At 39.4% G+C, this 13,976-nt stretch overlaps 1 protein-coding gene across 1 annotated transcript; it reads right to left on the reverse strand.

The window, feature by feature from the left end:
• Positions 1 to 1,599: 1,599 nt before the first annotated feature.
• On the reverse strand, positions 1,600 to 7,202 carry LOC115579018 (recoverin-like). Its single transcript, XM_030412462.1, has 4 exons — positions 7,105 to 7,202; positions 4,870 to 5,456; positions 3,179 to 3,290; positions 1,600 to 2,984 (listed from the first exon to the last, which is right to left on the reverse strand). The coding sequence occupies exons 2-4, from the start codon at positions 5,248 to 5,250 to the stop codon at positions 2,899 to 2,901; spliced, it is 579 nt and encodes a 192-aa protein (XP_030268322.1). The 5' UTR covers positions 5,251 to 5,456; positions 7,105 to 7,202; the 3' UTR covers positions 1,600 to 2,898.
• Positions 7,203 to 13,976: the final 6,774 nt, after the last annotated feature.

The raw sequence follows: 13,976 nt of genomic DNA on the forward strand, positions 1-13,976 counted from the left end.
TTGATATTAGGGCTGTCAAAGTTAACTTAATAACGCGTTAATAACGCAACATCCTCTTAACGCCGTTAATTTTTTTAACGCACGATTAACGTTCAGTATTAAAAAAAAAAAGAAACGCACATTGTTTGATTTACGGCCGTCGGTGGCACCTGTAGTCTTGATCCAGAGGGTGGCAGAAGAATAAGAAAGGGAATCAGAAGAAGAAGAAGCAGGGTTGGCGTTCGGGAAAAACATGGTGGACTGAAAAGCGAAAGTGAAAGGAAATGGAGAAAGGACTTATGAACGGCAAATTCACTTTCAAAACATGGCCAGATGGTTCGGTCCATAGGACAAAAGTTATCTGCACGTACTGTCGACATGAAATGAGTTACCACTGAAGTACGTCGAGTCTCAAATATCATTTGCAAGTCAAACACACGACAGATCCAGAGAGCCCCCCCGCCAAAAGCACACATCACAACGTTTTGATCCCATTTAGGGTGAGGGGATATTTTTTGAGCCTTTCATTTTCCTGCATGATTTGAAGTGTTGAAAAAACATTTTTATAAAGCAAGCATATTTGCCCTTAATTATGTTGTTAAAGTATATGTTAAAGAACATGACAAAACTACATTTAGAACAGAAAGAAATGTGCCCAAAAAAATTGCGATTAATCGCGAGTTAACTATGGACAAAATGTGATTAATCGCGATTAAAAAAATTTATTGTTTGACAGCCCTAATTAATATAATTCAAAGACTATTAAACTTGAAGGTAGAATGAGTTGGATTTGTCCCAGCTGTTCCTAAACGCACCACAAAGATAGATACCCTACCTTAAAAATATTGATAGCCAAAACCATTCTTGCTACTGTTGTTTCTGGGCTGTCTTTATCAAAGGAGTCGGCGTGTAGTGTTGTGATAAAACAATCTGCGGAGGCAAGGCTGGATGGAATGATGGAGCAATCTTTATTTAAACAGATCTTAAGCCTGCGTCCGAACCAATGTGGCCGCACCCGGTGTTCCTAATGTGCCTAAAGCTTTGCCCTCTGCTCTACCAGAAATCCTCTTGAACCTTAGATCTAAGAAATCTACAATTAACCACCTAACTTTCCCTGCCTGTGCGGGCCTTTTTGAAGTCCCTTAGCCCGCACCTACCTACTTTTTCTAATTGGTCACTTTGGTGGATTAAGGGTCCATCTATCCAATAGGAGAAAGGGGAGTTGATCTGCCAACATCCACCACATTCCTTAACTCCTAGAAGCAGAAGCTACCTGTCACAGTTAAATCATAGCTCAGAATGTGTAGCCATACAGACACCTCAATTACCCAGGGGAAATGTCCAGGCAGAGGGCTGCTGGGCCTCGAACACACCTTTTCCCCCATTCGAGTCGACCAATATGCCTGTTTCCCTCTTGTTATGTCTTTTACTTTGTTTTGTCTTGCTTTATCTGCCGTGTGTGATATGCAGTGATAGGTTAGGACATTTATTTGTGAGGTCACAAACAGTTTATTTGTGTCCAAGTCGATGTTTGTGCCTAATTGAAAGAATAAAAATGGTGTGGACAGGAGACATAAAAGACTGAAAGATAAGGGGAAAAAAGACTTCTGACACCTTAAATGGTATTACAATTTCATGGTTATGATTTATTGAATTCATTGTAAAGGAAAATCCAGGACCAACACTTAGTTTCACATGTTGTACTTTAACAAACCTAAACTTCAATATGCACCACTTAACTAGAAAAGCAAGCATGTAGGATTTTCCCACTTGGATGAATTAATCACTTTGAAAGACACAAAATTAGAGAATAACAGGGGTTCAAATACACCTTTCTGCTCTTACATGTTAAGATAAAATGAGACAACAGCATTGGCTGCCCAGTAGAGAAAAAACAACATAAGTTGTGGTGATGACACTTGAACTAAAGCACATGATATATTCTTTCACAAATATCACTTGATGTAAACTACACACTGACAGTTTTAGAAGTACTGTATGGGCCTCTTCTATCATAACTTTAATGAAGAATCAATCTTGTGGTTCTCAAACAATTCCGCCCCCCAACCCGACAACTATAACATGTTAATAGGAGGAGAAACAACTACCAAATAGTCAATCCAATCAGCAGAATAAATGTTAGGTAAGTGTGTTTCTGCAAAACAACAGATGAAATTGGAGTTTGTTTATGTTGCAATTTTAGGTTGGATTTTATGTCTTACTCTTGTAACAACATTGTGCTAGTGCTCTGGTTAGGTTGATGCACAAAAACCACTTGGTTAGGGTTAGAAAAAACATCATGGTTTGGCCTAAAATGTCTGTTTTAATCGCCATGATCACAGATAGCGATGTCAGGTGACCTTAAGAATGTCCAGTGGTGTGACTCAAACTGTGGTCGGCCGATTGGCAGCCTTGTTGACCTTGCTGACCTTGATATATCCTGGCGACTAGGCTGCAAAACACTGTTGAGTTTTAGTGTAATAAAGGTGAGATCGATATTATCAGAAAACTTTTGTTTGTTTATTTTCCCAACATAAATCATATTCATTCGACTTGATTTGCACTCCATATTTTCCCCCTGGTTATCCATACGCCTCCTGCAGTGGAACTATGGGCCCCCAATTTGAGAACCACAGGGTTAATCTGAGCAGAAAAAGCATACTCACATTTTATTTAGTTGTGGGAAAATGTAAGGTCACATGGGTACGAGGGAATATAAAATGGTAGACAGACAGCAGTTAGTAAAAGAACTTCATTTCAAATTTAGATATGGTTGCTGGTAATTTTTTGCAACAGGGTGTTATTGTCACACCTGCTATGTGTTCACATTTTATGAAGCTGCTGTCCCTGCATTAGCAGAGTGAAGGGTAAAGTTGAAAATACAGGAATGAAGAGAGACACAAAAAATCTGTACAAGAGTTACTTTGAAGGCTCATACTGAATCAAACGTAGAGCTTCATCATTGTCCAACACTCCCTGGATAAACTCTCCTTCTGCCACTCGATCTGGAGGGAGCAAAAGGAAAGAAAACATTCAGAGTTCAGCGCAGGTTTTTGAAATGAAGTTGAATTAAAAATACTTGTTAAGGGTCCCATGGCAAAGGGAGAGGAGCACACTGATTATTTTGCATCCCAAATAGTCAAATAATTTTTATATTTATTATTTCATTTCAGTCTCCATTTAAACCACAGTATCTCACCATTTTCACCCTTGTCAAAGAAGCTCCAGAGTTTATCTGCCCTCTTCTCAGCTGTGTTTTCATCATCAGGCAGATCAGACAACTCATCTTTAGGAATTAGCTTGAAGATCGCCTGTAAGGAAAAAAAACAAAAAAAAAAACAGGTGATACAGACTTGTCAAAGAGAGAGAAGCATTTTATTTTAGCAACACTGTAAAATCGGAAAACTACTCTCTCACATGTCAATGTGATGGCAGGGCTTAAGAAAAGATTATTGAAAAACAATGCCAGGCAGTCAAATCAGTCACAACTGGTCCTACTCAGACATTGTGCAGTCAGACCAAAGAAGGAATTGACTTTTTTCATAAACCTTATTGTTTCAATGTCTTTTACTTTAAACCTTAAATAGTTAAACCTTATACCTTATACTTTAAACCTTCTTTGATTTTTTGCAGTAAAGAAATAAATAAACAGCAATAATTTCCCCTAAAAACTAATTCAGAGGTCATGAAGGCCAGTAATGTTTAAGGAGCCAAAAAAGTGGCATTAGTGGTGTGTTATTTCAAAAAGATTTGAGGACAATGTTTAAGTAAATCATTTGCATAATTATGTTCTAAGTAGTGTCCAAATTCAAAGTTTCCCTAGAAGCCACCAAATAATATATTAAGTGACAGTGCCAACTGATCCTGTATGCAGAGGATGCTGTCATATATACTTTATTTTGTTTCTGCTCATGCACTTCTTTGAAACAAGTGGTTTAGATTTCTGAAAGTGGGTACTGAGTCTTACATTGTCAAGTCATGTCATACTGTATTACTCTTGATTTAAGAATGTTAATAAAAGTATAAGTTTAATATGTGAACTCTTTAATAAGATGTAACTTCGTGTTTTACACTTCAGTCTATAGTTTCTTCCTTCATTATCTTATTTATGTATACCGTAAAGCTCTCAGTAGACTTAACCCTTAATTTACCCCAAACCGTTGATCAGCATTAATTTAAGTCTAATCCTGTGTCGAATACTGTAGTTTAATTCGGTGAAGGAGATAGGTGCCAATATTAAGGGAATGTGTGCTGATGGAGAAGTAATTAGGAATGGAAAAAAAATGGGAATGTGCATTTAAAGGGATGGGCATATCCAAATATAACAACATCTGGAGAGAGACAACAATCAGTGCATTCTCCTGTGATCTCCATATGCCTATTAATTATCCATAAACACTGTATGTAGAGCTTCCTTCAGAGTTTACTGCTCATCAAATGTCAACCATCCTTCCCATTATTCCTTCTTCTATTTAACAACCAATCAATCCACTCAGTATTTTCCCTTACTTTTCACCAATGCCTTTATCTTCCAAATAACTTAACTGTACATTCCACCAAATGTTTAATACACTCCGACCTTAAGGTATACAAAGGAACCTGAGCCCACTTAAATCCAGTTTACCCAAAGTTGAGTTCTGCAAAACCTAACAATGTCTGACATTTGGCTAGGAGCCGCTAACAGATAGAGTACAGGACAGTCTATTATCAAATTCTATGCAGATGATACTGTTGTCTCCGTTTCTTTTTGCTTATGTCTACGAGTCTCTCATCACTCACTCACAGTACTCAACTCTTTACTCAGCCAATTTCCAAACATATTGGAGCCAAGCACTTACCAAGCTACAAGTACTCACTGTCTGCAAGGATATTATAGCTCACTAGACTCACTGTGCAGATTTCCCTGACTTCTGACTTGGTGATGTATCCGTTCTTGTCCACGTCAAACAGGGAGAAGGCCCATTCCAGTTTCCTGGTGGTCTTCCCTGTTGACGTCATGTGAAGAGCGATGATGTACTCCTTGAAGTCCAGTGTGCCATCGTCGTTTGTGTCGAAGGAGCGGAAGACGTGCTGGGAATATGTTTGTGCATCACTTTCTGGGAAGAACTTGCTGTAAATAGACTGGAATTCTTCTTTTGTGATGCGCCCTGTTGGACACTGCCTCTTGAAGTTTTCATACCACTGGGCAATCTCAGTCTCTGAGAACTTGGTGTTGAGTTTCAGATCCTCCAGGATCTCCTTGGAAACAGCGCCACTCTTGGAGTTACCCATTGTTGGATATGCTGGTGATGTTTTAGAGCTGTATCAAAGTGTGAATTTGTGGCCCCTTGAGCTCTTCTAGGATGCACAGCTTCCACCAAGGGACTTCCCTCCTGTACCCTGTCAAAGTAGTAAACAGAAGACTAACCCAGGGATATTGCAGCAGTACCTTTTTGGATCCTGGTTCTGGTCTACAATTCAGCCCAGAGAAGCATATGCTGTGAAAAGAGCAGAAGCCACTTGATAAGCTCATTAAGCCAATCAACCAACAATAATACTACCAAGAGATGTCACAGATAAAGTTAAATCCAGTCACACTCAACAACCCTCAGGCAGGTTTGAAAGGCATATTTTCTTCACCCAAAATTACAGCATTTATTACAACAAGAAAGCATAAGAATAGAAAATATTGTAAAGGTTCTCTGATGCTCATTGAATGAATCATGTGTAATGAACACATCCCTTACTTTATTCAACAAACAATAAGTTCTGCACTCCACAGCGCAAACTGGCAGCTTGGAAAATCTAGGCTGAAACACCTGACAAAGATTCTGTGAAAATTTGCCCAGACTGCAGGCTGTGTTTATAAAGAGGAGAGGACAACATACCTAATTGTGAGAGAGATATAGATAGATATATATAGAACATAAAAGGATGTGGAGCTAGACCTACTTTTCCAAAATGTTGGAAAATGTTATATAGGTGTAGATTTCTTGGGGGCTTTTTTCTCCTGTTTTTTTTACTGCCATGAATGTGCTGTTACCATACAGGTACAGAACTAAAATATTAGTAGTAGTCCAGCTCAAGATATTTTGTGTCTTAGTACCAGAACCAGTCCGACACACTTAAAGTTCAACTCTGTGGACAGAATACACCATGAAACTTGGGCAGTGCCCTGGTTTGTTATCTCAACCGACCAAAATTTACTTAATTGATCATCATTAAACTTTATTTACCAGAAAAATCTGCCTCAGCCAGAACAAAGTAATCTTATCTTTTGGAGAGCAAGTGAAGTACTTTAGTAACCATGATTAAATTCAGTTAACACCTATTCAATATGAAAGGCTTTGTTTAGGCAAGCTCCATTTGACATACTTTGGTTTAAATAAATATAGATTAAATCTTTTGTACAATTAAACATTGCTTCGAGTAAAGGGGTAACCAATTACTAAATTGTAAATTTATGGTCTATCAAAATGTTAGTCCTTTCCCTATAAATAAAATATTCAATTATTTATAAACAATTTATTGAGCAAATGTGTCTTGTTAAGTTGCAACCTTAATACTGTGTAGTTAATCTATAAACAACATTTTGATGGTCATTATAAGGTTGCAACTTCTGTTTATTAACCTTAGCAGTTTGTGACATTTCATTATTTAACATTGAAATAACAGCTAAAGCATAACTTGCTATAAATGTAGCACATATTATTGATGGTTATTATAGTAGTAGTACCATTAAGGGTAAAGTGAACAACATGTGATTAAAATTATCAAAACATTCTAATCTTTTCTTCAACATGGCATCATCATCTAATTAATAAAAAGCTCCACATGGTATGTCGCTGCTGATAAAACCAATGATTCAATGCAATGCAAGGCAAGGCACTGCTGCATTTACATAACAAGAACAACATCAACATCAAATGAAGATTATATCCTTCATCAAGCCTTGTCTCAAGTCTTGTCCTCTGTTTTAATGCCTCTCTTTGCTTTTCCAAGAGGAGAATCTCAAATACTAATTGAATCACAAATTGACCGATAGTCCAAGAAAGTCAGAAGTCCAATAGTGATTAATAGCGTTCAGTTTCTCGGGGTCGTGATATTTCATTGTGTCAGTGTAGTGCTGCTCAGTTTGGTTCTTACCTGTGTGACCAGCTGAGGAGTCCAAGACAAACAGCGACACTTTGTCTGTGAGCAGCAGAGGAAATCAGCCTCCACTTGCTGTGAGGTAAGTCAATTAAACTGGATCGCTTTGAGGGCGGAGCCTCAACAGGACCCATGTGAACACGTGAGCTTACCAAGCTGCAGGCAAGTCCCATTTATCTATAAAGTGCTTTTCACAAACAGGGTGGCAGGAAGTGCTTTGCAGAGAAAAAGGACACACCTACAGAAGAGACAGGCGTGTCACTCAGCCTCAACACCAAATGGAATAGCATCCATGGAAAGTCAGAGATTGAGGAATGAAGACATCAAATGAGACAAAACATAACATGATAACACTAAATGATTACCTCGTCTTTGAACACTTGCACCTGAAGACCTCCAGAGCTAGCTCCGAAACACAACACTCGGCAAACGTCTCCTGCTTTATTTTGTTAGAGAGACCCCTCGCAGTGGAAGTCACATATCGTGCATTTAAGTCAGTTACTTCACTGTTCACAGTTAGCTTTGTAAATATATCTATAAACAGTATTAACCATTTATTTTTTGTATAAAGTTTTTAAAGCATTTTTGATCAGGCTAACATTGGTGACTAGCTCATGATAGTCTATACATATATATACCTTATCCCTGCTGTCCTTTATTTTCATTCTGTAAACTCTACTTGTGTTTCTCTTTCTTTACTATCATTATTATCATTATTATCATTATTATTATTATACACTAATTACTATTTATCAATTACTGTTTCCAAATCTTGACATATACAATAAGGTTGACGGGGAAGATGGAGGTTTGTACATGTAGCCCAGGTTAAAGTTCAGACTAAACTCTTTCCAGAAGCTTGACCGCTGTCTTGACCTGCAGATCAAAACAAGTCAGCTGACTGAACTTGGCACTGCCGTGTAGCCGGATTACGAGTATGCTGCAGGTTTTATCTGCTGTAAAAATAAAACAGATCAAGTGAAGTGAAAAAGTAAAAGTGAGCCCTTTCCAAAACTACCTTGGACTGTCACAGTTTGAATCCAGCGACCGGTGGCGAGTGGTACAGCGAGAGATGTAAAATGCACTTAACCGATCATTGACTGCTGATCCACCATCTGCTCGGCTGTCAAACCAGACTCACCAGAAAACAAATCAACTCCAGCACACATGCTGTATGCAGAAACACGGTCACTCTACAGGTGTGAACGACCTGAGTGGAGCATGGTGGAAAGAAAGCAGGGATTAAGTGTCTGAACTCTTCCGGGCTGAGAGTTAGTGACGTTGTTGTGGGGGTGGTATTTATCCACTTTGACCAGCCCTCTCCCCTCCCTCACCCACCAGCCAATTAGAATGTATGTCATGGCCTTAAAATGAGAAGCAATCACCGTCTGTCCCACCCTCCAGACACATTTCCAGTCTGTGACGCCCCTTTATTGCCACTCTCTACATGTCCACCTTCACTCAACTGAAATTACTCAAATGATGTATTATCTTATTGACTTGGTTTGTGTGTGCCAGGTCAAACAAAAGCATGTTTGTTATCTTTCGTTGACCATCATAGTCATTTTCTTTGCTTGTTCAGCGAAAGGGGATGTAGCACTTTCTACCAAAATCGTCCTATAATGTGACAGATTTTTGTATTTGTGTTTGTTTTCCTGCCCCGTAGTTCATTTTAAATTTGTTCATAGTAGTTTTACACATTACTATAAATCATCTGTTTTGGTTTATTTCATCAGTGGTTTCCGATACTTGAGTGTTTTTGTATGTTTTCTTAGAGTTGTTCAGTTACCTTCAATGAGCTAACATGACGGCTGAACTCCAGATGACTGCTGTTGAGAGCGGTGTTAGCTCAGCAACCTTCCCCTATTAGATAATATTACTAATCTCAGTCACAACAACAACAACAACTGACTCTGAGCATGTTTACTGTCCATGCATTCAACCTGAATAAGATGACATAAGTAGCTGCAGACATCCTCCACAACAACTGCTTTCGTGGCTGCAATAGATTTTTTTATCACTGGACGAGTATAGAGGAACATCCGCAGTAAGCTCTCCTGGCAAACTCCTGATCGCTCCCCTGTTTTAAATAAAACAACTTAATTCCTCTGCTGACATGCCGAGGCCTAACTTCAGCGGTCCTGCCTCCCTGTTGGCACCGTTGGTTGCGGCTCCACAGGTGGGTTGGGTTTTGCCATCTGTCTGCAGCGGCTTTGGAGAGTTCTGCTAGAGGACATGCAAACCAATGTCAACCTAGAATGGCTTCTCAAAGCAAAACAATGTGTCTTTAAATGCTGAGACAGAACATCATCCCCATACAAAGACCAGTTATAACCAATAAGAAAACTGCTGCCTAATTTGGCTCCTGTTGTATTTCCAGTCATAATTTAGCCCAACCTGAAACTCAGCGGGCGTTTCGTTTATGACATTCAAATTTGACATGAGCCAAAGATAGTAATGTTAGCTGAAAGACTGCAATTTAGTGACTATGGCCAAAATGTTTTGTGACTCTTGGGAGCCCAAAGTTAGGCCACAACTTCTTCTCTCCACCCACTGAAGTTTAAGTAAAGCAGTCAGAATTTATCTGTCCCAAAAGTTTACATTATTTTGGGTCTTTTCTCAAAATTCAGGGTCATATAACCCAGGTTTTCTTCTTGAGCCAACATGTATAACAATGGGGAAGCACTCTGGAGGATCCTTAATGTGTTTAGTCGTCCGTCTATCATGAGGATCTTTCCTCTTTTAGAACGGGGATCTTCCCTTCAGACTAAAGAGTCTGGATTTATTGGATTAGACGTTTTTGTCCCTTGGCTCTTGAGAGGAACCTTCGCCTGTCACAATCCCGCCTTTAACGTACAATCGGGTTCTAGGAAAGGGCATCCTTCAATTGTAGGGGGAGGGAGATTAAAATGGAGGAGCAGGAGGAGATTGGGGGGGTGCTGATTTTAGGCGGTGTAAGGAGGATTTGGCAGCGCTGCAAAGCAGACAGAGGATTGGTACGGGGAATGGAAACTAAGTGCCACAACGCAGCTAATTATCAAAGCTCTTTGGCCTGACCTTAAGGGATCTATTCTCAGTAAGAGTAGAGTTTTATCTAGACACCCAAAGATGCAACAAGGCTTCCAGTGTGGATACGAGGCAGCAGAGGGAGGTCGGATCAACAGTCAGCCTGAGGATTCAAAAAGAGGATTCCTGCAATTTCACACAAAAAAACTTTGGGACTTTTTGGAGTCACATGACCGACATGTCTGAGTATTTGGACAGAATATTATCTTGACTTTAGACTCGATGGCAATGAAAACAAAATGACATTTCCCTCTGAAAAATGTTTTGGTCAGCTTTTGTTATTTGCCCATTAAACCTGCACTGACATGACTTAGAGAGTAACTTCATCATCAATATGAAGATGTGTTTCTGTTAACCGCATAGAGAGAAGTCTAGTACGTCCACGTTTACATTTCTTTTGGTTCAGTTTTTACATTTTTTGTTGTGATAGCACTGTGCTAACGGTCTGGTTAGGTTTAGGGAAAAAAGAAAACTTGGATGGGGTCAAGAAAAGTTCTTGTTCTGGCTTAAAATAACTGTTTTGGTCGTCACAAACGCAGCTGGAGAAGTCCAGACGTCTGGTGACTTCAGATCCACTGTTCATAAAGTATTATTCATAGATTTTTGAATGAAACAAGCATTTCAATAAACACAGCTGAGTTTTGAAAACAAACACAACATTTAGAATTTGTCATCTCTGAAGTGAATGGCCCGACTTCACCTGCAAGTATTCAAAACAAGACCAGTGAAAACATGCTTAGTGTGCTCATAATCTCATTACCAGCAGTACAAACACTGTCTGCGGGGGAATACCCTGCTCACGAGACGTTCACCCAGTGGAGGGTGGAGGGCGTTCACACAGCGACACTGAGTCCATGATGAGTATTTTGTAAAGAACCTGAGTGCAGATAAAATCTGAGTCACATAAAAAAAAAAAAAATGGGTAAATGAGAACCTATTTACTGTAGTCAAGATTTAATCCACTTGGTTTACCACATGGTGGGGGACTTGGCATATCAGGGCTACTGAGGTCAGATCCACTGGGCTGTCAGACCAGGACAACGAGTCAAACTAGGTCTCAGAGAGAGATTAGACTTGATGTTTTTACAGAAAGCCAATAAAGAAGAAAACTGTATGACTTTAAGGGGGAAATCAAAGCTTTGAAAGTTTAATTTTACATAGACATAGAGAGGCATGGGTCATATGAAGTCTTTGATTTTATACTTTTTGTGCACGAATAGAAATATTGGTTTACTTAAAGTTAGTAAATAGGCCACTTTCAAGGCTCTGTCCCTCCTTTGTTGTTGTCGGTGAGCTTATATTTATTAATGTCTTCATGTGTTAATCATTCTAACACTGACACTGGTACTTTTTTATCATTCATCTGCTGGCTGGCCTGTGGATTTCCCCTCTGGGATCAATAAACCTTTATCATATCATCAATTATTTGTTGATTATATTTTGTATTATTAGACTAAATCTGCAAAGTGAGTAGTAAGTAAAGTTACAAATGCATGTAGTGCAGTAAAAAGTACAATATTTGCATCTGAATTGTATCTAGCCGTAAAATAGAAAGGAAATACTCAAGACAAATACCTCAAACCAGTGCTGATACTTAAGTAATTGTACTTTGTTATTTTTCATATTTATGCTCCCAATAAAAGACTTGTTCATTGTGTTTTGCATTATCATCTACAACAAATCTGTGTAACCACACCAAATCTATTTACTGGTCTGTTAAATTATACAGTTTTCTGTCTGACCTGGTTACTGTTACTCTGACTACTGTTACTCTGATTACTGTTACTCAGATTACTGTTACTCTGATTACTGTTACCGTGGCTGTAACTAATCTAATGACTTGTTGTAGCTGCTCTGCTGCAGTTGCTGTGGGGCGGCAGGTCACAATAATCCCACAGTGACTGATGAACTCGGTAACCCCGGACGTGTCCTGTGTTTTTAGCAGTGAGGTGAGAGGGGAATCAGATTAGCTGACCTCTCAGATGGGAATCTCCTTCGTCCGTCAACAGTCAGCCTGAAGAACTGACTGCTGGTTCTGTTGCCCTCTGATGGACGACAGGTGGCGTTGATCCATTTGTGTTGCATCGTATTTTCACAATATTTAGCAGATTTTTTCTCCTGACATTGATAATAAAGTTCCTGCTGTGAGCTTTCTTTTACAGGCCACAACAGGATGGATGTTCTACTGGTGTTGTATCTCTTGCAGGTCACCAGTTGTGGTCACGACAGCTTGTAATGACTCCTTTAATTGAAGCTTAATTGGCAAAGTTTCAGGAGCAGGACCACACCTCAACAGCGGCCAACTTCCGCATTTCTATAAATAACCACCTGACCCTCTCCTCTGCTTCGCTCTCGTATTCTGCACCCCTCCCCCCCACCCCATTTCTCTCTGCCTGTTTCTTCTTTCTCTCCTCTCCTTCGTAGATCCATGAGGGGGTCCGTCGCTGCCCGGGAGCGGCGGCGGATTCTCTACAAGAATCCCCACAACGCACTCGAAGAACTCAAAAGAACCAAGATCTTCGACACTTTGTTTTCCTTTGTCACTAATAAATCCTTAACGCATCTCGTTGACGGTGTGGTCCTTGCTAGTGAACCCCCAATATGAGAAAAGTGTTTATCAGTGATGGGATGTAACTACTGCTCCACTTGATTACAATCATGATGTTATTGCATTTTAATGGAGTATTCTAACAAACAAACTGTTTGTTAGAATACTCCATTAAAATGCAATAACATCATGATTTCGGGTAAACCAGAGGTTACACAAGTGATGGGTTCAAGTCCCGGACTGATCAGGACCTCTGCTGCTCTTCAAGCTCTCGTCTCTAAAACCACATTTTATGTTCGGATTTGTGCTTGTTTGATTCTTTCTCTTCTTTTGATTTATGTTCTTGTATCTTATGTTGCTGTATGTATTTTACTTGTGATGAAATGTAACATGTCAGTAAAATGTCCTTGTTTTGTCTTCTCTGGCCATAAAAGTTCATTCATGGATAACAGTTTGGCGTCCCCTGGTGGTGTAAAGGTGAACTGTGTGATTTATGAATTTCTCATCTCAGACATTAATCAAACTCTTGCATTGTTTAACAGTTTCTCTCTCAATTCCATTCCCAATTTTTATCTAAAAAAGCTGTACTGGCATCAAAGTTTCAAAAAAAAAATTAGAATGTTTATAGAAAAAGTAGGAATATTAATACATTGAGGAAAAAGAAGGGAACATCTTAACATCATACAAATATAGAAATTAAATAAGACCTATCTACATGTATATGAACTTTTAATTAGGTGTCAGTTTTCATTATGTGTTTCTCAGTTGATGACATGCAGTCACATGTCGTGCAGTTATGTACGCTCTCCTAGGAGACTCTTTAGCAAAGAGTAGTTTCATCAAAGTCTGTGCATTTTGGTATGGAATGGTCAAATTTAGAGTATTCTACTCTTATATCCAAAATTGTGCATCTCTGTCTCTCTCTCAGCTGTGCTGCACTGACCACAGACTCTTCTTGAGTCATGCCAGTTTCTCTCTTCTTCTGTCAGAGCTCCCCTCAGTGTCTCTCCTCCAAAAGACTCTTCCTTTCCTTTCCATCTTTCCCTCGCTGCAGGTTTCTGCCCCGACCTTTCTCTAACAGACGGTGCTGATTCAGTTCAGGATTAGTGGACGGACAGTTTGTTTCTGACCGTACAGCTCCTGACTAAATCTCTAAACTCGCGTAGAAATACTCTTTAGCTGTTAAACGTGTGAGGACTGAACGTTTGGGCTCAAACTGTCTTCCCCTGTGTCACCACTAGAGAGCAACACAAGT

This window comes from Sparus aurata, chromosome 3 (assembly GCF_900880675.1).
Source record: "Sparus aurata chromosome 3, fSpaAur1.1, whole genome shotgun sequence".
Classification (NCBI taxonomy): Eukaryota; Metazoa; Chordata; class Actinopteri; order Spariformes; family Sparidae; genus Sparus; species Sparus aurata.

Coding starts and splice junctions, on each gene's coding strand:
- LOC115579018 (XM_030412462.1), bottom strand. CDS start 5,250: ATGGGTAACTCCAAGAGTGGCGCTGTTTCCAAGGAGATCCTGGAGGAT. Junction 3,291..4,869: donor AAGTCAGGGAAATCTGCACA/GTGAGTCTAGTG, acceptor TTTTCCTTACAG/GCGATCTTCAAGCTAATTCC. Junction 2,985..3,178: donor CTTTGACAAGGGTGAAAATG/GTGAGATACTGT, acceptor TGCTCCCTCCAG/ATCGAGTGGCAGAAGGAGAG.